Below are 18,746 nucleotides of genomic sequence, written 5' to 3' on the forward strand. Positions count from 1 at the left end.
AGCGAATGTGGATTGCGTCGTTTCGATGGACAACACTAAGAGTAAGGCTGATGAAACGTGTGGAATGCGTATTCTATACAAGAAGGAATTTTAAGAGTCGAAGTTGGACGCAGGACGAATCATGCGTAGAAGGCTTCAATGAAGTAGATGAAGCCGAAGATGAGGAAGGCAACGGCGCCGCCAACGGTGACTGCGAAATATTAGCGGTGAACATTACAAGAGAAAGATACCAAAACTTACCAACTTTCAAAGAGACACGACCTGCAATAGCACGACCACCAATGACGGCAGCGCCAGTGCAGATGCAGTGACCGACCATGGCACCTAGGATGACCCACCAGTAATCCTGGCCGGCGGCCATGGCGATCGTGGCGATCTGGCTGCGATCACCCCACTCGCCGAGGAAGGTCATGACAAACGTCTGCACCCACGCAGGGCTGAGGAGAAGGGAGAAGAGGTTGTTCAGACCCTGCAGGGAGCCCCGGAGACCACCAGGGCCTGGAGACAGGCTTCGAGCGGGAGAGGTAGACGGTGAGCGCGGAGGCGAGGGGAAGCGGCTCTTAGATCTCGACTTCCTGTCGTTCAGGCCCATCTCCAGGGCGTAAGGGGACACGGCAGAGCCGCGACGCTTGCCCTCCTTCTCCTTCTCAGCAAGCTCTCGCTCGACCTCGTGAAGCTCAGCCGTGACGCCCTCGTTGGGGTCCATGGCGAGACCCTCACGCAGCAGCTTTGCGCCAAAGACGAAGAACAGAGCAGCGGCGAGGAAGCTCGTGATGTGCTTGGGAATCAAAGTCGGAACCGCGTGGCCGAGGACGGCAGAGAGGACGGTCATGACCAGCAGGGCGCCAAAAGCAGCCGAGAAAACCACCATGCGGTCGTGCTTCATCGCCATGAGGGCAGCAACAAGGAAGGTCTTGTCGCCGACCTCGGAGACCAGAATCATGGTCAAGGACAGGACGAAGGAGTGGAAGGGCTGGATCACACCCTCTTCGGCCTCGCCGGCGGAGGTGGAAGACTTGCCCTTGGATTTCGGGAGATCCAGATGATCCTTGTGGGCCGAGTTCGGGATCGGGTTGGGCTTGTCGTCGAGCTTGTTGGGGAGATCTGCGGGTTTCTTGGACATGTCAGCATTATGCTTCAAGATCACTGAGCTACCACAAGCTTACCTCAAGGCCGGCGACGTGCTCAGGCGTGTAGCGGTCTTCATGTTCCTTGTCCTTGCTAGTATCCTTGTTGGCAGTCTTGTCGCTCAGAACCTTCTCCTGCTCGCTGTGTGGCAGAGGAGGCTGCTCTTTTGGAGCTACTGGTTTTGTGTCAACCTTTCCGCCTGTCCTGCCCTCTGCGGCCTTGCGCGCCTTGTCCTTCTCGCTGACACCTCCTTCGGTGCCGGTGGTGCCCTCCTTGGGCTTCTGACGGGTCTTATCGTCCATGACTCCATCGTTGGACTCGGGAATCTTCTGTCCATCGATAACGGTAGGGTCCGATGGGCGTCCCTTCAAGGGAGGAAGGCCCTTCTTCGAATCGGCATCGGCGGACTTCTTGTCGCCGTCGCTCTTGTCGACCCAAGGACCCTGATGGGGCATGCCATCCTTGCCGTCGACGGGGGCGTGTTCGGTGCCGTATCGTGTCTTTTTGGTTGAGCCAACGGGCGCATCGGCGGACTCGTCCGTAGACTTGTCGGTGGAAGCTACGGCTTTGGCGACATTCTTATCCGCGGTATCGACGGAGAGGCCTGCAACAAGACCAGGGATGAGGAGCAGGAGCAGAGGAGAGGGTCGCCTCATGGTGAAGTGATTCTCGAGGGATCGTGCCTCGAAGTAGCAGCAGCAGCAGCAGGGAGCAACAGGGTGGGATGTGAAAGAAAGTGTGGTGAGTGCCCAGAAAGTCTTCTGTCCTCGCCAGGGGCAATAGCAAGAAAAGGGCAACGGGTTTCTGATTTACTGTGCCAATGCGACTGCAGCTAAGCCACGGGTTTTCTAAATTGTTACGTATCTTTCTGCTGCACGGCCACGGGGGAGCCATTTGGAGGACGCGCCGCGCGGTGCCCCCATGTTCCGACGGGCTAAACGTGCCCCACAAGGGGCGACTTCAGTCTTAGGTTCAACTGTGAAGTGTTGGCGGGCCCCCCGCGGCCCCCTAGAACACGCCTCCTCTTGCAGCGGGTGAGTCGTTCCATTCCACTGAGGGGGCCTATATGGGATAACTCGATAGAGGACACGGTCAGCCCGGGTACTGGACGGAGCTTCATCAGTGGCGTTGGAAATCATGCTGCTGCTGTTGGCTGCGACACGCAACAGGCACAGGACTACATCTACCTCGGACTGCCAATACCTTATGGACAGGGACACAGTTAACTGGGAAAATAAGGTATTGCTGTTCATCGTGTTTCCTGACAGGTGGATGCAGCCGTGGACCGGGTTGCATCCATTGAACCAACCCCAGATTTGCTCGCAGAATTCCGAGAGCTTGCTTGGCCACAACGGGCTCCAGGATACGTACCGGATCAGCATCATCGTTGTGGATTGTCGCAGAAGCTCCAGCTGCTGGTGCACTGAGTGCCGGAGCTTACAGCAGCTTCGTTATCTTATCTCCGCCGACCGGCGACTTGCTAGGGAACCCCACCTACCCCGGGACTCTTTATGGATGTCGTCAACGACCGCCTCTTCGTGAAACATAAACCGAGCATCGCTTCTCAACGTAATTCACCTAATAATCGTCCATTTGCACCTGAATTCACCATAGAAGCTCTCGCGCGCCAGACGATAGCGAAGCTGCCACATACGCTCTCGCTTTCAACCCCCATCACACATCGGCAGTCTCATATCCGAGCTCCGTTGTATCATCCGCTGTAATCCGAGCTTCCGTGAACACTATTGGCTCGAAATGCCTCGATTCGGTGGTGACTCGCGGTCGCCCTCTCCTCCAAATATGGCCCCGTCCAGCGATGACGGTGAACCCACGTGGAGGCTGTTCTTCGATCCCGAGGAGGTTGACGAGATGGACAATGACGATGACGAATATGATCCTGATTTCCAAGACGAGCCCAATGAAGAGGACGACGATGAAAGTGAATATCATGGTGAGCTAGATTACCGCCTGCATTGAGCTGCCACAGTCTCATTGACCTCGTCACTTACACCCCGCAGATGCCGACGATGGTGGCGACGGCAACGTCGAAGTCGAAATGCTTTTGAACGCAGGCGAGAATGACGAGGAAGAAGACGATGACGATGATGAAACTGGACCTGACAATACAATTTCAAGAATCATGGCGCTCTTGAGTATGTCTTGCTCCCATGACCAGTTCTTGGCATCGCGACTGACATTACATAACAGCGGGTGCGCGCACCGGAACGGGCTTTCTAACAAGGGCCCAGCTGCTCGGTCTGATTGAGAGGGGCGAAGTGACGTTGCGCGGTGTTGATGAAGACGACGAGGACGACGACGTCAATCCGTGGGGAGCCGGAAGACGCAGGAGGAGGACTCCCCGGGAGCCGGTCAAGTTTCCCAAGGTCCCGAGCGACGAGGGCACGAAGCTGATGCACTCTGGCGCGTTTGGCTCAAACAAGTACCGCGTTTCGAAGAAGCAGTTGGCGAGGCGGATGCTTGATCGCGAGCTGGGACTCGGTGGCAGACGGGACCGACAACAAAATCAAGACCTCATGGCCCAGGGCATGATTCCATCAACAACACCCGAGATGATTGTACACTACGACGACCCGGTCTACTCTGGCCAGTTTTCCGACGACGGCAACTTCTTCTACGCATGCGGTCATGACTTCAAGGTCCGCATGTACGACACCTCGAACCCGTACGATTGGAAGTATTACAAGACGGTCAACTACCCCTGGGGTCAATGGACTTTGACAGACGCATCTCTCAGCCCTGACAACCGCTGGCTGGCTTACACATCCATTCAAAGTAACGTATGCCTCGCACCTACGGATCCAAACGACACCGGCGATCCGTACACGCTGGACCTCGCCCAGCAAAGCGTAGAGCAACAGCGGGCTCAGGGATGGCGGACGAGACACGCTTTCGGAATCTGGTCGGTTAGGTTCTCAGGCGACGGTCGAGAACTTGTGGCTGGTACCAACACGCAATCTATTGTCGTCTATGATATTGAGTCGCGCACGGTACTGCACAACGTTGTTGGCCACGAGGACGACGTGAACGCTGTCTGCTTTGCAGATAAATCCTCCCCGCATATCCTCTACTCCGGTTCAGACGACGCAACCATCAAGGTTTGGGATAGACGCAGTATGGGAGACCAAAGACCTGCCGGAGCATTCGTTGGCCACGTCGAAGGTCTCACGTATATCGACAGTAAGGGCGACGGCCGATACATTCTAAGTAACGGAAAAGACCAAACGATGAAGCTCTGGGATTTGAGAATGGTCATGTCCATGTCCAAGTACGACGAAGTCAACCCCACCAGGGTAACCGGAAATAGCGATTTCGACTACAGATGGGGAACGTACAGGGACGAGGACTGGTTTCCCCATCCCAACGACAACTCCCTCGTCACGTTCAGGGGCCATAGGGTGATGCGCACACTGATTCGCTGCCACTTTTCGCCGCCGTCCAGCACGAACTCGCGATACGTTTACTCTGGCAGTCAGGACGGAAAGGTGTACATCTGGAACCTGGATGCCACTTTGGCGGGCACGATTGATGTAAGGAAGGCGACCAAGAACTCACGGCCTCTTGAGCGCAGGTATCGCATCTACCATGGAGATGACTTCCCAGGCTGGAATACATGCGTGCGCGACGTAAGCTGGCACCCCAATGCGCCAGTACTCGTTGGTAAGTAACGGTAAACCCACGTCTACAACCCAATAGCTAACAATCGCAGCTTCTGCCTGGAACGGATTCAATATGGCCCATGGAACGTGCACCTTGCATTCATACAACGAAACCGAGGACGACGAGGCCGAGCCCGAAATGGGTCGTAGTTTGGACGAGAAGCTGCGTCCGGTAGGCGACGTCGGATTCCACATGTAGATCTCTTGCGGCACACATCACTGGCGAAAAGGCGGCATGGGATGATTATTTTCGATTATTTGTACATCCTCCACAAATGTCAACCCCTCTTTTGGCAATGATACATGATCGATGCAGCCTCTGGGTCCGGGGTATCTCCTGACGCTGCATGCGTCTTCCGCCTCTCGAAGTTGCTGTATTGCAATCTAGCCGTGCGATGCTTTTGAACCCCTTGCTATTCGTATAACGTGTTCATCTTGGCCGACAACAAGTCGACGCGGTTTTGGTTTGAGAAGCTGGTCCGTTTCACTGGTACTTCCCGCTTGACGAGAAGTTTCGCCGTTTATGCGCCTCCGACGAGGATGTTGTTGACGGGGATGTGAATCAGCTTGACGATGTAGCCGACAGCGCCCATGATGAGGAAACCGACACCAACAGCCTGGCAGAGCTTCAGGAACTCGACCTTGTCGGCTAGTGACACGTTAGCAATTGGCGCACGAGATGGCGACTGTGATGCGCTACGTACGCTTGGTGCACCTCCTCATGAACTGAACACCGTCCTGAGCGAACTCGGAGGGAACCTCAAGGATCTCCTTAACCTGGTCGGCCATTGTGGATAGAAGCGCGTGGGTATCGAGAAGAGAAGACGGGGTAAAGGACGCAGTAGAATCCCAATGGGTCGCGATATAAAAGGGAAACCGTCGAGTGGACTAAAGGAGGGCGCGACGTCGAGTGTTTAAGACGTGCAGGTCGGATGGGTGGAAGATTCGAGAGGTCGATGGCGAAGGGAGATGTGTTAAATTGAGAGAGAGCACGCGCTGTCACCAAGGGTCCCAAAATTTCGGGCTAAGCTCCCGCTATGGCAGGAAGCCAGATTGCCATAAAGGAGGCGTGGAGGAATGATGCGCCGGGCCCCGATGCACACACCACGGGCTGCTTATCTAAGGTGTCGCAAGGTTGATTGCGCGAATGGAGCCTCCTTCAGTGGAGTGGTGCTCGTGAGCCCCTGGATTTCCCCCGCCAGTGGACAAGTGGAGTGCTGGAGTGCTGGACTGGGCCTGGTCCAGCCAAAGAGTCCCGCGTCTTCAGCACATGATAAGGTGCTTTAGCGATAGTGGCACGTACCGCAACTGCTAAGCACCTCAAAGCTGGACATGGGCTCCACTTGGGCATCCACCGGCGGCGTCTGTGCCCGCCTGGTTCAGGATGCGACCTCAGCTCTCTCAGGAGCTTCCCCCAGTTTTCTTCTCTTTCCAAACGCTCCTCCGGCTTCCCACCTCAACTGCATTTCTTCATCGCGTCAACACCAAGACGACCTTACCTCCATCCGCTGGCCGATACCGATCCAGCACACGTTATCGAAACCGACGCGTCGCTTTGACGCCCTTGAAAATACCAGACCGAGTCGCCAGCGAAGCACCTGCGGCTGCTGACCTCACCCGGAAACCTTGACTGGCTTCCTAGATCCCTTACTAACCACCCCCGGCTGACAGCTTCGGCCGCACAATTGAGCGGGCAGGCACGCGCAAGGAGGCGACGGCCAAAAGGCGGTGGCAGAACGGGCAAACGGACTCTGGAATCTCGGGATCCTGTTTCCACCTCTCTCCCTCGTCCAACTTCTATCTTTTGCCTGTACCTAAGGCTTTCTGGGGCCGGAAAAACAAGGAAAGACAAATTATCACGCCTTCTGGGAAGACGGAAGACCGAGGCACAGAGCTTCGTCTTCAATTTTTACTTGGGTGAGAAGAAAAGGGAGAGGACTCCTGGCTTGGGGCATTCAATCCAACCTCTTCCCATCCTGTCCTGTCTGCGGAACGAGGAGTGTACGTATCAGTTGTTCTCTGCTTCCATCCTGTTTTTTGCTCGAGTTCCATTTGACTCAAGATTTCTTCTGGCAATGACCCTGTACCTGGCAGCGGCTGATGATCCCGTTCAAAGACTGCAGACGGTCCCTGTATCTTCGCAGACTAATAACAACCATTTTACAACCACAACCAAGCTCTCTACTTCAACTCACGGCTACCAGATACCACCGGCACCATGGCTGAAGAGGAATTCGAGATCGACATCTACGGCGACGCGCCCCAAGATAACCACGACGGCAACGCGGAGGCCTACGATGGAGGTGCCACCAACGGACACGCCGACGATCACCACGCGGAGCAGAAGCATGACAACCACGAAGAGTATCACGACCAGAACGAGCAGGACCAGCAGGACGCACCTGCCCCGCAGCAGGGCGTGAAGAGAAAGGGCGACGACCGGCCTGTCGACCCAGGTGCAACGACGGCCATCATGATTTCCGATCTGAACTGGTGGAACACCGACGATGACATCAGGGGATGGTGCAGAGAAGGCCATTGCGAAGACGAGCTGAAGGACATAACGTTTAGTGAACACAAGGTCAACGGCAAGAGCAAAGGGTAGGTTGATGGTCCTCCTAGGGATTGTCGGCTGGCTAACTCTCTCAAAGGCAAGTATACGTCGAGTTTACCACTCAACAAGCAGCAACGGCAGCCAAGCATGCGATTGAATCAACAGATGGCGTCAACGGTGTCCCGAAGAAGCACAACGTCACCTACTCGAACCCCAACGTCAACCCGTTCCGTACGCTGCCTAAGGATGCACCAAACCGCGCGGGTAAGGACCAGGGATCCTCTCGCGGCGGCTACAACAACCAAGGTTCCTCGATGGGCGGCGAGTTCCGCGGCGGCTACCGCGGCCGAGGAGGTTTTAACGGACCTCGCGGAGGTATGAACCAGGGTTTCAACCGCAACTTCTCAGGTGGCGGCGGCATGGGAGGCGGATTCAACAACAACATGGGTGGCGGCTTCAACAACGGCATGGGCGGAAACTTCGGCGGAGGCGGCGGCTTTAACCGGGGCGGCGGCTTCGGTGGAGGTATGCGCGGCGGTCCCGGAATGCGCGGCGGCCGTGGTGGCGGCATGAACAACCCGATGGGTGGTATGGGTATGGGACCGATGGGCGGTATGCCGATGGGAGGTATGCCCAACATGAACATGATGGGCGGCGGAATGCCTGGTACGACTCCCCTTCCCTGTGGATTTCAACTTCGTCCTCCACCTTCAATTGCTCGTCTTCCCCCTGGGCAATCCCTTGTCTTTCCGTCTCAACCGAGCCTTTGGCCACTTTCGTTATTTTCTTCCGCTCCCGGGCAATCCGTTCTCTCTGCGTCTCAACCCACCCCTGGGCAACCTGCAAAACGCATGCGTTCAGCAGACGTAGTAGCGGAGGCGTCAGACCTGAGGAGCAAACGCGCAGCGGAAGTAATGGCGGAGTTGCCAGACCTGAGGAACCGACGTCTGAAAGACTGGCTTGCCAGAACCTCTCCTGAGCCATGACGGCCATGTCTTTTTCAGGCTTCAAACGGCCTCCTGGACAAGCTCAAGCTTTTCATTGACCTCGATTTACTTTTGTTTTGTTTTCAGTCACAGTTATTTCATCGGTCGAGAGCCGCACGCTAACGACAAAACAGGCTTCCATGGCATGCCCCAACAGTTCAACCCAGCATTCTTTGGAGGAAACCAGGGCGGAGGTAACGACTGGGGCAACCCTCACGGTGCAAAGAGACCTCGGCCGGAGTAGGGCTCCTGGAGAAAAGGCTCTTCGGCAACTCACCCACGCCCCACCTCGAAATAGTGTCTTGGACTTCAATGGGAGAGTTTCAACGAATAATGGAGTGTTGCTCGCAAACAGATTATCGTCTGCTCACCTGTCCCAGCACATTGTACAGCAGGATAGAATGAGACCAATGCTGCCTGCTCGTTTGCTAAATCACTGGATCGGATACAAAGTGTACTATTAGAATTTTGATTGCATGGGAAGAATGGTTTCCGGCAGCTCGGTCCTGGCGTTAGAGTTGTTTGAACAAACCGCACCTTGTACACACATCCAGGCTGCGTTTGCTTATCAAAGTTACTGTATTCACATTTTTCATCTCGTCTTGAGTTTCTGTATCGTCGTGCGGACGAGCTCTTGTATCTGTCCCCACCGCATCACAAGCATCTCCCGCTGAAAGTCCTCGCCCTCGCTCAGCTTGCTTATCAGCTCAACCTTGCGGGAGATTTCCTCGTCATATGCCACAAGCACCTCTCTCAGAATCTCATCAACCTCCGCCTGCTCCGCTTCCCCGTCCTCGAACCCATCGACGAACCTCGCCCACCTCCTCGCCGGCAGCACCAAACTCCTCAACGCAACCTGCGTCCGATAACACACCATCTCCGCATCGACCATCCACTTCCCCAGGAACCCCCTCTCCTCGAGCCTCTTCCTCTGCACGGCGCCTAACCTCGGAAGCAGCGCTTCGTCAAGACACGCCTCATCCCACTCATTCTCCCCAGCCCCCATCACGAAGCCGTACTCCACAAGGAGGAAGTCGTTGCTGTGCCGCCCGTAGCAGATGTGGATCTCCTCTCCGGGGGCGTAGTCCCTGTCCGCGCGGATGGTGAAGGACTCGGTGTCGAAGGCGACGTTGCACCCACGCGAGGCGTGGTTGAGCAGGTCAGCGACGGGCTGCAGGATCATGTGGTCGTCGCGGCTGCGCTTGGCTGTGCGTGGGGTGACGTGGTAGAAGGTGCGCGAGTTGACGAGCAGCCAGGCGTGGCGGTAGGCGGCGTAGTCCAGGTCCGGGAGGGCGGCGGCGGCGAGGGACCAGTGGGCCTCGAACTTTTCGGACTGCGCGGCGAGGAGGGCGGCGGCCGTCGGGGGCAGGTGGGCTGTGAGGGCGGCGGACCAGGTGAGCGGGCAGGAGGAGAGATCTGCGGGCGTTGGGAAGACGGCGGACCAGGTTTTGAAGGAGGGGGAGGTGTCGAGGGCGATGTCGGCGGCGAGGAGGGCGTGGACGGCGGTGTCTTTTGGGAAGAGGCGGGAGATGGGTTTGGGGACTGTGGCGATTGTTTTTAGGCAGGGGATGGGCACGTCGAGGACGGCGTCGTCTTTCTGGGGGGGTTGTGTTAGTGATGGTGCGGGCGAGGATGAGGGATGGGAGGCTGACTTTGATGGGTGAGGTTGCGACGATGCCTATGCCGCGGCCGGGAAGAGCGCGGGGACCGACGTTGTTTATGGTAATGCCTTGGGTCTTTGCCCAGGCTAAGAGGTTCTCGATGGCGTCCATGGTGAATAGATGAGTGTTGAAATATTCACCGAAACTACCCCTCTCCGCTGTGTCCTTGACAGAGGAACCGGAGCTTGTTACCCAAGATTGAATAAAACACTTCAACAGGGAGGATAAGTGTCCACCAAAGTCGCCAACTTTAATCGTGTAACTAAGCCTTCTAAACGGTCTGGATGAGTTCCAGTCACACTGCCTAGCCTCTCAAATGAGCATACACGGCAACCGTATCTCAACACGAATAGTATGCCCGAGTCTCATTCATGACATGGCCAGTTAGCAAGATGAGGACAAAAGATCCGTAATCGAAACGATGTTCCAGAATAGAGTCATTCAAGCTTGCAAGTTATGGATGTAGAGTTTAAAGAGACTCAAGTTCAAGATGAGACGGTCATCCGTCAAAAACCAGACTGGCCAATCACAGCTCACCTGCGGGGCCTGCCACCCCAGGAAAGCTTGCCAAATCTGAACTTTTGGCTTCTTCTCGACGCAGTCTCGATTTTATCGGAAAATAGGTACCCTGGAATGCCACTACCACCCACCATTGCAGGTCGGTGCCAAACCCCGCTGATGCCCCGACCCCTCGGCCCCTCTGCACCGCCATTCGGGGGTACTTTGTGAGGTAATTGACATCGTCCGAGCTCCCAAAAGTTGCACTTCGTGATCGAACCACCACCACGCCGAGCTGAGCTCACAGCTCCAAAAAGCTCTAATCCCACGTCCGCGCCGTGAATGCTTCCTCTGGACAGCATCTACAATCTCAATTACCTCCCACATCCAAAAATGAAAGTTCTTCGCACCCTTCCCCGCGCAAATGGCGGCCTCCCCGCCCTCTACGCCGCCACCACGACGACAACACCGTCCTCCCGCCCCTTCTCCGTCCTCAACCGCCCGCCGCCAAACTACGAAGGCCACGTCCCCCTAAACCGCATCGAAAAGGCCTCCCTCGCCATCGGCGCCGGCATCTGGTCCCTCCTCTCCCCGTACCGCGCCGACCTCATCGCCGCCGTCGGCGAGGCCACCGCGACGCCCTACTTCATCTACCGCCTCCGCGACGCCATGCTCGCCGACCCGACGGGCCGCCGCATCCTCCGCGACCGGCCCCGCATGACCTCCACCACGCTCAACCTCGACCGCCTGCGGCAGCTGCCCGACAACAGCGTCGGCCGCGCCTACGTCGGCTGGCTCGACGCCGAGGGCGTCAGCCCGGACACCCGCACGAGCGTGCGCTTCATCGACGACCCGGAGTGCGCGTACGTCATGCAGCGCTACCGCGAGTGCCACGACTTCTACCACGCGCTGACGGGCCTGCCGGTGGTGAGGGAGGGCGAGGTAGCGCTCAAGGCGTTCGAGTTCGCGAACACGCTGATCCCCATGACGGGCCTGGCGACGATGAGCTACCTCACGCTGAAGAAGGGGGAGCGCAGGCGGTTCAGGGAGATTTACGGGCCGTGGGCGGTGAGGAACGGGCTGAGGGCGAAGGAGGTTATTAATGTCTACTGGGAGGAGCAGATGGAGCGGGACGTGGACGAGTTGAGGGCCGAGCTGGGGATTGAGAGGCCGCCCAACATGAGGGCGATACGGAAGAAGGAGCGGGAGGAGAGGAAGAAGGCCATGGAGAAGGCGGCGGCGGGGCCGTAGGTTTCGCTCTTGTGATCATGACGAGCCAATGTATTTGTAGTGTAGGTTAAAAATTGTAGGTTTCGCGGTGCACTGCAATAGTCGCAAACCAATCTGCGGTTGCAGCATGCTAATAACGCCATTCCATCGCCAGCACATTCATCGCGTGTGCGGCAGGTTGCATGGCAGATGCCTTTTTTGGGGCACCCGTCCGCAGCGAGAACGGCGTGCCTGAAGAATCTCCTCACGTGCCCCTCTCACAAATCCAGCAAGTCGTCATCGTCGTCGTCCCATCCCTTCCTCCGGCTGACCACAATCTTCTCTTCCTCCTTGTTCTCCGCGACGGCGGCCAGGAGCTCCTTGAGCTGCGCCTCGGTGACCTTGCTGCGCAGCTGCCCCGACTGCGCGAGCATGATGAGCCTGTTCTCGACGTCCTGCGCGCGCTGCTCCTTGACGAGGCGGATGCGGCCCAGCCGGTCCGCGGCCTCGGGGTGGAGGATCTGGTTGAGGATCTGCTGTCTCGCTTCGGCTTCTTGTTGTCTATGTCATACGTCCGTAAAGTCAGCCAATCTTTGTGCGAAAGAGAAGGAAGGAGAAGAAAATGGCGGAATGACGTACTGCCTCTGCTCGGCCTGCTTCTGCTGGGAACCGCCGCCGCCGCCGCCGCCGGAACCTCCTCCAGCCCCGGCCTGCGCCTTGAGCTGCTCAAGGCGGGCCTTGCGAATCTGCGGCACGCATGTGGGGTTAGCTTTTCGCCAGTCTCAATCGCAGCGTTGAATGAATGCGCTCACCTGGTCAAGCTCGGAGTCGTCCATTTTCCTGGGGAGTGATGCGTGGGTTGCGCCGGTGTTGATGTTTGGTTCAGGGAAACGCGGGGCCGCCCTGCCTGACGGCAGTTTTTTGGCGGGGTTACCTTGCTCAACTGGCGCCTTACAAATTTCACAGCCAATTTGCTTGGGTGTGGTGGGTGGTCTGACCGCCAGCCGACGCAGTGACATATCACTCGCAAAACATATCCGACATGGCGTTCTTCGTCAGATGAACGGAATTCGTCTCGTCTGCTTCCAACAAAATCATACAAATCATGTCGCTATTAAAATGCCCAAATGCTCATGACCGATCTACCGCCTTGAAGTCTCCTCTACATGAACATACGACTGAGTCTTTCTCCAGACGGTCTTGTGCTTTGCCTTCACCATACTGACGGCCATTTTATTCGCAGGCAACTTCAGGCCCGCCATCTCACCCCTCTGTATGAAGAACCCATTCAGATAGTCGATGTCCGTAAGCGCCCCTCTCCGGATTTGTAATGCCATCCTGCTTGGTGCATCCTTCTTCCCCCAGAGTTGGCTCATGATCATCTTCTTCATGTACCCCCTCCGTAGCATGTTTTGCAGCTCCGGCGACCGCTTTACCTCCGGCATAATCGCCACCACATCCGCAATCTCCTCCAAAAGCTGGTCCATCAGCAAATTGGCATGACGATTTCTAGTGAGGTCCTTGTACGGCCTATCCAGAAGCACACAGATCGGCTCTGCGACGGCCGAGAACATCAGCGCCGGAATCTTGACCTTCATCCAGTTTTCGAGCTGCATCCCCTGCGCCTTGAGCAGGTCCGCCGTCGCAAACTTCTGCAGCATAGACTGCGTCCTAAGCCATGCCGTTTCCGAGAGGTATTCGTCCCTACCCTCCACGAGCGGTCGCACCCCCGTGAGTGATGTGGCGTAGTCTGGTTGCATGACCCGCACCGACTTCGAATTCCTATTATATGCGACTGGGCTGCTGAAATGCCCGAGAACGATGGAGGGCCTCCTTTCCTCATCTTGGAAGTACTTGTTGTTCGCGGCCTCGGCAACTCCAAGCCCGTCTGACATATAGCAGATGGCCGTCCGGTCGTCCACGCGGTGCCGGACCTTGCCCAACACCTCGAGTACCTGGGCGGGCCGTCCGCCCACGATAAGATTGCTGATATGGCCGTCGTCGTCGACAGATTCCGAACGCTCTGCAATCGCATGGTTGCGATCACTCCAGGGTGCCTTTTCCTTCCATTTAGAATCTTTGCTCACATTACCAGTGACGTTCATATAGCGCGTGTCCTTCGGTATGTTGAGCGTCTGCACCGAGTCGTAAACTCCGTGTAGCGCATGCGATATAAATTTGGTCTTTTCGTCTGCCCCCAGGATGTGTACCATCCTCGATGATGGCGGCGGCGGTGAGTCGTGCCCCATCATTACGGCAGGCACGTAGAACCTCGACAGAGAATCCGCCTTGAAGATGGCGTAGAGCTCCTTCTCGTGCTGCTCTGGCTGCAGACCCAAGACTTTATTAAACTTCTCCTTTGTCGCTTCTGGCACACCCAGTGTCGAGGAACCAGGTACCGTGGCCATCATCTCGTTGGGCGCCACCTTCCCGGGGGCAATGCCATGGGTTGGTCTCCCTAGGCCGAGTTTGTTCGAGGTGTCTGTCGAGACGCATCTGGCTCCCCGGCCGGCGCAAGTGCTACCTGCTTTCCATATCGACTGTGTTTTAGGTATCCGCGCGGAGAGCCGCGGTCTCGGGAGGCTTGCCAGAGTGACTGCCACGGTGACGGGTTGGTGGGTTCGGCGCATGCGCTGCGCGATGTACGTCGGATTTCCAAAGTGAAAGAGCAGCGTGGTTCTTGCGTGTGCCACCAAGATATTTCGTCTTGTATGTCGAGGAGCCCCGGAGCGCGAGGGGCGGCCAATTCGTTATTTTAAAACCGAGGGTCGATATCGGAGTTGGAAGGCGGCGAAGACTAATGACGGGGACATTAACCTCAAAAATTTGGCGCTCAACGTGGGAGCCGTGGATTCCCGGCTTGCAGGCCCGGCCCACTGGCCCTGCAGGTACCCCAGCGCCTCGTTAGATGCATGATCATCCTTCCATAACCGGATTTCTGAATTTTCAACATCAATCTCATCGCGGTCTCAATCAGGGTGACATACCATATCAACGCGTCGCTGCTCACTCTTTCTTGGTGCTTTCTTTAACTCATCAGAGCCACCGTCATTCAATCTGACACAACAAAATCTCAAGATGGCAATGAAGGATATGTCAAATGAGCTCGACAAGCTCGAGACTCACATCGACTCTCTCGAGGATGCTCTCAAGCCCCTAGTCTCCGACCTGCCTCAGATGTCCAGCGAGCTGCCCCTTCTCGACAAAGCGAAAATGTTCGCTCTTACCGCCTACGCCATCGAATCCCTCCTCTTCTGTCAGTGAGCCCCTCGTTTCTCCCAGGCCATCAACTGACCACCTCACAGCTTCCCTTCGCCTTCAAGGCGTCGACGCCAAGGATCACAATGTCATGACGGAACTGAAGCGCGTACAGCAGTACTTTGGCAAGATCAAGCAGGTCGAGGAGGCACAGAACCCCGCCCAGCGGACCATGACTGTCAACACGGAAGCAGCGACGAGAATCCTCAAGGCGGATCTGGTGAGTCTATCCATCTTATTTGCTCGCCGAGCCATACTGATTGTAACAGAGCGACGACAAGGTTCTGAAGAAGAAGCTGGAGGAGAAGCTGGCCGAAGAGCGCGCAAAGGCGCTGCTCAACTCCATGCAGAAGACAAAGAGACCGGCGCCAGACTCGCCGTCAGCCAGCTCCTCTGGCCCAGAGAAGAAGCAGAGGAACTCGAGGAGAAAGAGCTCCGGCAAGAAGAACAAGTCTTGAGAGCAGCTTTAGGATTGTTTGGCGAAATTTGCAGCAAAGGAATTGCACTCGGTCGGAATGGATCCAGAATGTGACTCAGGGTCACGAGGGGTGCCTGCGTAGGAGACTGCTCTCCGGATCCAACGGCTAAACAGGTGGCAAGCAGGCGGCCGCAATGCGGACATACGAGCTTTGGTCTCGGCTTCAGGCAGAAGACATCAGTACATTGCAAGGGGAGAAGGAATCATTTCACGCATCGGAATCAAAAGTTTATACCCTCAAATAGACACGGAATCACTTAATGAAATCACCAAAGACAGAACCGCATCTCAATGTACCCCTTTTTAGCGATATGCCCGTATGAAGCATACCCACCAATCACAAGAAACAAAAGACCCCTCTCCACGCTCTGGACCACGACCGAATTCGCCCTCCGCTGATTGGCCACACCTCGCCACCCCCGGCCGAAAGCCCAGAAAAAAAGCCGAGCTCCAAACCACCTTTCGCATACCCTTCCGGCGCATAACTTCTGCCGACTTCCCTCCCAATCCACGCCAAAAACTACATATCCCCAAGACATCAACAACCGTCGCCCGCCGTAAACGAACCACACCCGTCTCTACAACACAAACCACCACCACACACATATCCAAGATGCCTCGTCAACGCTCCGTCGGCCGCGCCCCCTCGCGCCCTACCGCCCCGGCCTCCAAGCCCGCTCCCACCCAAGCTCGCCCTGCCACCACGATGGCCGCTCCCCCTCAACACGCCGCTCCCCCCGCCGCTCCCCCGGCCGCTGCCGCTCCCTCTCAGGGCCCCGGTCTCTTTGGCCAGATGGCTAGCACCGCTGCGTACGTCCCGTCCCGTCCCTCAAGATCCTCATCCTCAAATCTCGAAACCGGAAACTCCCCCGCCCTATGCCACCAAGACCATGACAGAATGCTAACAACCCCTCCAGCGGTGTCGCCATCGGCTCCTCCGTCGGCCACGCCATCGGCGGCCTCTTCTCCGGCGGCTCCTCCGAGGCCCCCGCCCAGGCCCAGTCCGCCTCCCCCGTCGCCGCCGGCGCCGAGTCCCAGACGACCTCCCAATGGGGCAACAACTGCGCTGGCGCCACCCAGCAGTTCACGAAGTGCATGGACGAGCAGAACGGCAACATGCAGATCTGCAACTGGTACCTCGAGCAGCTCAAGGCCTGCCAAGCTGCCGCCAGCCAATACTAAGCTTCTTCTGTTCAGGTGCTGACCTGCGGTCCGCTCTCTCGAGTAGACATGTGGGCGACTTGGGTGATGCCGAGTTAACGTCGGATGTTTTTATGTACTTAATGTAACACAACGGAAATGGGAACCAAAATATCAACAAAGGAGCGTATGGGCTCAAGGCTCGCTCCATTGGGGTTGATTCATCACGGGCATTTTGCATTGGCGGAAGCATTTTCAGAATGAGGGGCTTTCTCGAAAGTATATTACATCTCCTAGGTGTACAATAGATGGAAATTCCCACTCGCCAACTCGTGTTTTTCCCTCATCCAAGCTGTCGCTCGTCGTGACCTCGCCCTTCACTCGTCCTTCTTCTCATCGGGTCGTGGCTCAAAGTTGGTCTGCAAGGATTAGCATCCGCCTCGTCCCCTCCCAACGGTGGAAATTTGCACTTACCGAGTTGCCGTTGTAAAACTGTTGGTCACCCCTCCGATCATCCGCATTCTCAAACTGTGAGAACCTGCCCTTGCGCTGCTCCCTGACCGTGACCGGCTCCGCCGCCCCCTCCTCATTCCTCCTGCCGAGACCAGAAAACACACCAGTAATCAGCCCCCAGAGCCACTGCAGCAACGACAGCGGCATCATCAAGAACGTGACCAACATGCCTCCCACGCCCTCGCCCTCGTACGCACTAACATGCGCCCCGACAGGCGCCAGAACCAGCGTAGACGAAGGCGAGAGCCCCAAGTCCGCAAGACTCTTCCCCTCCTCCGTGTCGTCAATCTTCCGGCTAGGCAACGGCGCAAGCACAACCTTGAACCGGTAAGGCTCCTTGCTCCCATCCGTCCGCGCCTCGTCCACCCACTTCCTGACTTCCGCCATCTTCTTCCCGCTCGAGAACCGGTTCCGGATCGTCGACCCGTCCAGAAGCCTCACCTGCAGCGCGGTCATACCGCTCGAGGCAGACTTCCCCGGCGCAAGGGAGCTCGACTCGGACCTCGTCAGCGCCGCAGCGACGTCCCCCAGCTTCGGCTCGGCCTCCTTCTCCCGCAGCGCAGCACGCTGGGCGGCCTTGGCCCGGCGCTCGGCGCGGTCGTCCTCGATCTTCTTGAGGATCCGCGCCTTTTCCTCGGCCGCCTCTTGGCGCGCCTTCTTGAGGGCTTCCTTGTGGTTGCGGGTGTCTGCGGCCTGCTTGGAGTTGTCGGCTTCCGCCCTCGCGGCGCGGGCCTCCTTGGCCTTGCGCTCGTTCTCGGCGCGCTCTGCCTCGAGACGGACGGCGCGCTCGGCGAGCACGGCTTGGAGGGCGCGGGCGTTTTCGCGCTCGCGGTCTGTCTGGGTGTTTGCTGCTGGGGTGGGCTCAGTGGTCTGCGGTTGGGTCTGGGTGGTAGTTTGAGGGGCGGAATATGGCTCCTCGTCGTACAGGTCGTCAGCCTGCTGAGCTGCCGGCGCCGGGGCGGGAGCCGGCTGGGCAGGTTGCGCTGCGGCGGGCTGGCCCTGAGCACCGCGGAACGCAGTCGTCAGACGTCGGACAAACTCGTCTTTGGTGGTGCCGGCGACGATGTACTCCTTCAGGTCGCCGTTCTTGATGACCACCACGGTGGGCGTGTTGGGGAGGGGGAAGATGGCGGCCAGGAAGCCTGCCTCCTCTGAGCCCTGCTTCAGACGCAGGGCGACGGCTTCATCTTGGAGTAGAGTAGCGACCTGGTACGTGTGAGATCATGGCTCATAGGGATTGAGATGGGTGACTTACAGAGTCCTCGGTGAGATACTCGGTCTCCCAGCGCTGGCTCTCTTCCTGCTCATCTGTAGGCATGTGAGTGAGTGGTCGCTGCGTCGTCGGCGTTAAGAGTTTACCTGTCACGAAGCAAAAGACACATTTGCTCTGCTGAAGCGCAGAGGCTATGCCTTCTTGCAAGCTTCCTGTGAAGAACATGGCGCGAGATCGAAGCTGTAGGCGCAAACGTTTGGGCGCAGAAGACAGGAGAATCTGAAGCTTGAGATGTGAACAGCTCTGTGCTGCCTTAAATAAAGCTTCTGCAAACGCTTCTAGGGTCGCAATGATCCGTTGAAGCTTCGAAATTCACCACAGCTTTCCGTCTGTCAGCTTGAGTCAAACGCTTCAACAGTGAAAGTGATCCC

The 18,746-nt window shown here is 57.1% G+C and overlaps 8 protein-coding genes and 1 pseudogene across 9 annotated transcripts; 4 read left to right on the plus strand and 5 right to left on the minus strand.

Annotated features, from left to right (window-relative positions):
• Positions 1-119: 119 nt before the first annotated feature.
• Positions 120-1,784, minus strand: GCG54_00012475 (GCR1-dependent translation factor 1; the record flags this gene model as incomplete). Its single annotated transcript, XM_045412352.1, has 3 exons — positions 120-190; positions 241-1,114; positions 1,167-1,784. 3 exons carry the CDS (start codon positions 1,782-1,784, stop codon positions 120-122), a joined length of 1,563 nt encoding a protein of 520 aa, XP_045261387.1.
• A 1,099-nt stretch (positions 1,785-2,883) lies between these two features.
• Positions 2,884-5,004, plus strand: GCG54_00012476 (LEC14B protein; the record flags this gene model as incomplete). Its single annotated transcript, XM_045412353.1, has 4 exons — positions 2,884-3,079; positions 3,147-3,281; positions 3,337-4,806; positions 4,856-5,004. 4 exons carry the CDS (start codon positions 2,884-2,886, stop codon positions 5,002-5,004), a joined length of 1,950 nt encoding a protein of 649 aa, XP_045261388.1.
• Positions 5,005-5,326: 322 nt separating this feature from the next.
• On the minus strand, positions 5,327-5,594 carry GCG54_00012477 (putative protein transport protein Sec61 subunit gamma; the record flags this gene model as incomplete). The annotated part of the gene is made up of 2 exons (XM_045412354.1): positions 5,327-5,454; positions 5,510-5,594. The coding sequence occupies 2 exons, from the start codon at positions 5,592-5,594 to the stop codon at positions 5,327-5,329; spliced, it is 213 nt and encodes a 70-aa protein (XP_045261389.1).
• A 1,429-nt stretch (positions 5,595-7,023) lies between these two features.
• GCG54_00012478 (uncharacterized protein) lies at positions 7,024-8,589 on the plus strand (the record flags this gene model as incomplete). Its single annotated transcript, XM_045412355.1, has 3 exons — positions 7,024-7,406; positions 7,457-8,137; positions 8,433-8,589. The coding sequence occupies 3 exons, from the start codon at positions 7,024-7,026 to the stop codon at positions 8,587-8,589; spliced, it is 1,221 nt and encodes a 406-aa protein (XP_045261390.1).
• Positions 8,590-8,937: 348 nt separating this feature from the next.
• On the minus strand, positions 8,938-10,117 carry GCG54_00012479 (uncharacterized protein; the record flags this gene model as incomplete). Its single annotated transcript, XM_045412356.1, has 2 exons — positions 8,938-9,942; positions 9,998-10,117. 2 exons carry the CDS (start codon positions 10,115-10,117, stop codon positions 8,938-8,940), a joined length of 1,125 nt encoding a protein of 374 aa, XP_045261391.1.
• Positions 10,118-10,897: 780 nt separating this feature from the next.
• On the plus strand, positions 10,898-11,755 carry GCG54_00012480 (Ubiquinone biosynthesis protein coq4; the record flags this gene model as incomplete). The annotated part of the gene is made up of 1 exon (XM_045412357.1): positions 10,898-11,755. One exon carries the CDS (start codon positions 10,898-10,900, stop codon positions 11,753-11,755), a length of 858 nt encoding a protein of 285 aa, XP_045261392.1.
• Positions 11,756-11,991: 236 nt separating this feature from the next.
• GCG54_00012481 (DNA-binding protein) lies at positions 11,992-14,343 on the minus strand (the record flags this gene model as incomplete). The annotated part of the gene is made up of 4 exons (XM_045412358.1): positions 11,992-12,274; positions 12,353-12,459; positions 12,526-12,553; positions 12,860-14,343. The coding sequence occupies 4 exons, from the start codon at positions 14,341-14,343 to the stop codon at positions 11,992-11,994; spliced, it is 1,902 nt and encodes a 633-aa protein (XP_045261393.1).
• A 448-nt stretch (positions 14,344-14,791) lies between these two features.
• Positions 14,792-16,631, plus strand: GCG54_00012482 (annotated as a pseudogene). The gene is made up of 5 exons: positions 14,792-14,969; positions 15,019-15,191; positions 15,241-15,422; positions 15,985-16,259; positions 16,367-16,631. Coding segments are annotated over exons 1-5 (1,073 nt in total).
• A 335-nt stretch (positions 16,632-16,966) lies between these two features.
• Positions 16,967-18,540, minus strand: GCG54_00012483 (uncharacterized protein; the record flags this gene model as incomplete). The annotated part of the gene is made up of 3 exons (XM_045412359.1): positions 16,967-17,008; positions 17,064-18,308; positions 18,358-18,540. 3 exons carry the CDS (start codon positions 18,538-18,540, stop codon positions 16,967-16,969), a joined length of 1,470 nt encoding a protein of 489 aa, XP_045261394.1.
• Between the last annotated feature and the right edge of the window lie 206 nt (positions 18,541-18,746).

Source organism: Colletotrichum gloeosporioides (genome assembly GCF_011800055.1).
Source record: "Colletotrichum gloeosporioides strain Lc1 chromosome Unknown consensus_65, whole genome shotgun sequence".
NCBI lineage: Eukaryota > Fungi > Ascomycota > Sordariomycetes > Glomerellales > Glomerellaceae > Colletotrichum > Colletotrichum gloeosporioides.